This window comes from Sitodiplosis mosellana, unplaced genomic scaffold, assembly GCF_009176505.1.
Source record: "Sitodiplosis mosellana isolate CC-2019 unplaced genomic scaffold, AAFC_SMos_1.0 Smas_scaffold_4511, whole genome shotgun sequence".
Classification (NCBI taxonomy): domain Eukaryota; kingdom Metazoa; phylum Arthropoda; class Insecta; order Diptera; family Cecidomyiidae; genus Sitodiplosis; species Sitodiplosis mosellana.
In genome coordinates this window covers 1-2,011 of record NW_022599753.1, presented here as the reverse complement: position 1 = coordinate 2,011, position 2,011 = coordinate 1, and the positions used below count along the sequence as shown (strand labels likewise).

The 2,011-nt window shown below is 33.2% G+C and overlaps 1 protein-coding gene across 1 annotated transcript; it reads left to right on the top strand.

Moving 5' to 3' along the window:
• Positions 1 to 303: 303 nt before the first annotated feature.
• Positions 304 to 1,981, top strand: LOC129572229 (putative ankyrin repeat protein RP714). Its single transcript, XM_055452174.1, has 7 exons — positions 304 to 324; positions 439 to 479; positions 746 to 800; positions 1,377 to 1,430; positions 1,498 to 1,596; positions 1,666 to 1,764; positions 1,839 to 1,981. Exons 1-7 carry the CDS (start codon positions 306 to 308, stop codon positions 1,979 to 1,981), a joined length of 510 nt encoding a protein of 169 aa, XP_055308149.1. The 5' UTR covers positions 304 to 305.
• The last annotated feature ends 30 nt before the right edge of the window (positions 1,982 to 2,011 follow it).

Here is a 2,011-nt window from a genome sequence, read left to right as displayed (position 1 = left end):
GTTACAAACGGGTAATTTTTCATACTAATGTGGTTTGCATGCGCAATTTCCCTTGCGTCAATACAAGTTCATTCACATATCCAAACATTTGCACCTGTCAAAATAACAAAACGCGAGAATTGACGCAAGAAGCTCGAATTAAAAACATTTTTTCAAATAATTTGTTTGCGATTTCAGTCGTAAGGAATTTCGTTTTGCTGTACGTGGCATAGTAACGACAAGATTACAACATCTAATTTTTGACTATAAATGGGGCACCGAATGCGTGGAAAATTAGTTATTGTTCAAGTGATTCGGCTATAAACATGTCTAAGCAATTGATGGGTGAGTCTCTTCTTAGTTCTTTTTTCCTTCATTTTTTTTTTAATTTTCATTTTTGACAATACTTGAGATTTCAGTCACTCATTGTCTTTTAATCAATATTTTCTCTCCGTTTAGTTTGTTTGGTTCTGGTAGCGGTTTTGGGAGACCAATTCATGGTAACTTACAACTTTTTCTAAAAAAAAATGTGCATTGTGTCGATCGATGACATGAAGAGTATTTTTTCATTTTCCATTTTTTCACTTTCCAAAAAAAACTACCACGCGATTCATTACCCCAAATTTAAAGCAATGTCAATCCACCATGTTATATTGGCAAATGTTTTTTTTTGTTTCAAAAATCCATTCATTTTACATTTCAATTCATTCAATTTGGTTATTCCAAACTAAGTAACATATATGCGTTCCTATTTTTCAACTTGAAGCAAATTGAATGTGCTGGTGGATTGCTTGACAAAGCAAAGGGAGCCATAACAAAAGGTAAGATTGAAGCTAAATTTCTTACAAAGAATCCAGGCCAAAATAACCAAAACTCAATTGATTCAAACCATTCATGACGAATTTGTTGCATTTTAGAAAATACAAAATGTAACGTTACATTTAACATTCGTTTGACGTATAATTAGATTAAGAAAAAAACAACGCGTTGAATCATCCATTCCAATCGTCATTGTTCTATATCAAGTAATTATCAGTTCGAAATTAGCATTTGTCTCTGACGGTATTGTTGTTTTTTTCCGAATACTACACCAATACGGAATCGTTTTTTTAAAAAGTGTAACGTGAAATATTCGCTTCAATAAAATAAAAATGAAAATTTTCTGGCTGAATTCGGGATTTATATTTAAAAAAATTGGCTCAATTTATGGGTTATTTTATGGGTTCTCGACATAAGTTACCTTATTTTTTCTGTGGAATTGAAGAAGTCCTCCAAATAACTGAACACTCATTTCGCTGTCTTTCTACACAAGGGCGTGAAAAGTTCATCTCGCGGATGTAAGACATTTTCCTTTGATTCACTTCACTGATTTTTTTATTTTTTTTTTCAATTTTAAGCAATCAAAAAAGGAGAAAGCAGCCGAACAGCTCTACATGTCGCTGCTGTGAATGGTAGCTCTGGAAAACTATGCTCACCAAATGGGAAAATGATTGAATCTATTTTATTGATCTGTTTCAGATAACTTGAAGGACGTTGAAAATCTCCTCAAGAAAGGAGCCAAAGTTGATTCGAGAGACGAAGAACAGCGTACACCTCTTCATTTGGCTGCCATGAATGGTAATTTTGAATATTTTCATGAATAAGAAATAAGTTTGATCTCATTCATTGACTGGTGTAAATTTTCAGGATACAAGGATGTCACTGAAATGCTTATCACGAAAAGAGCCAAAGTTGATGTCACGGACGATTTTGATCGGACACCTCTTCATTATGCTGCCATAAATGGTAATTTTGAATATTCATTTTCGGTAAATAAGTGAATGGTTTGATTTTTTTCATTGATCTGTGCTATTTTTCAGGATACAAGGATATCGCTGAAATGCTCATCACGAAAGGAGCCAAAGTTGATTTACAGGACTCCCATGATCGGACACCTCTTCATCATGCTGTTATGAATAGTAATTTTGAATATTTTCACTTAATGAGAGAAAGACTTGATTAACATTGATCGATGTTATTTTCCAGATAACAT

Excerpts from the sequence above, each read along its gene's own strand:
- LOC129572229 (XM_055452174.1), top strand. Across the intron at positions 801-1,376 it reads AAAGGGAGCCATAACAAAAG|CAATCAAAAAAGGAGAAAGC; the intron begins GTAAGATTGAAG and ends TTCAATTTTAAG. Across the intron at positions 1,431-1,497 it reads ACATGTCGCTGCTGTGAATG|ATAACTTGAAGGACGTTGAA; the intron begins GTAGCTCTGGAA and ends GATCTGTTTCAG.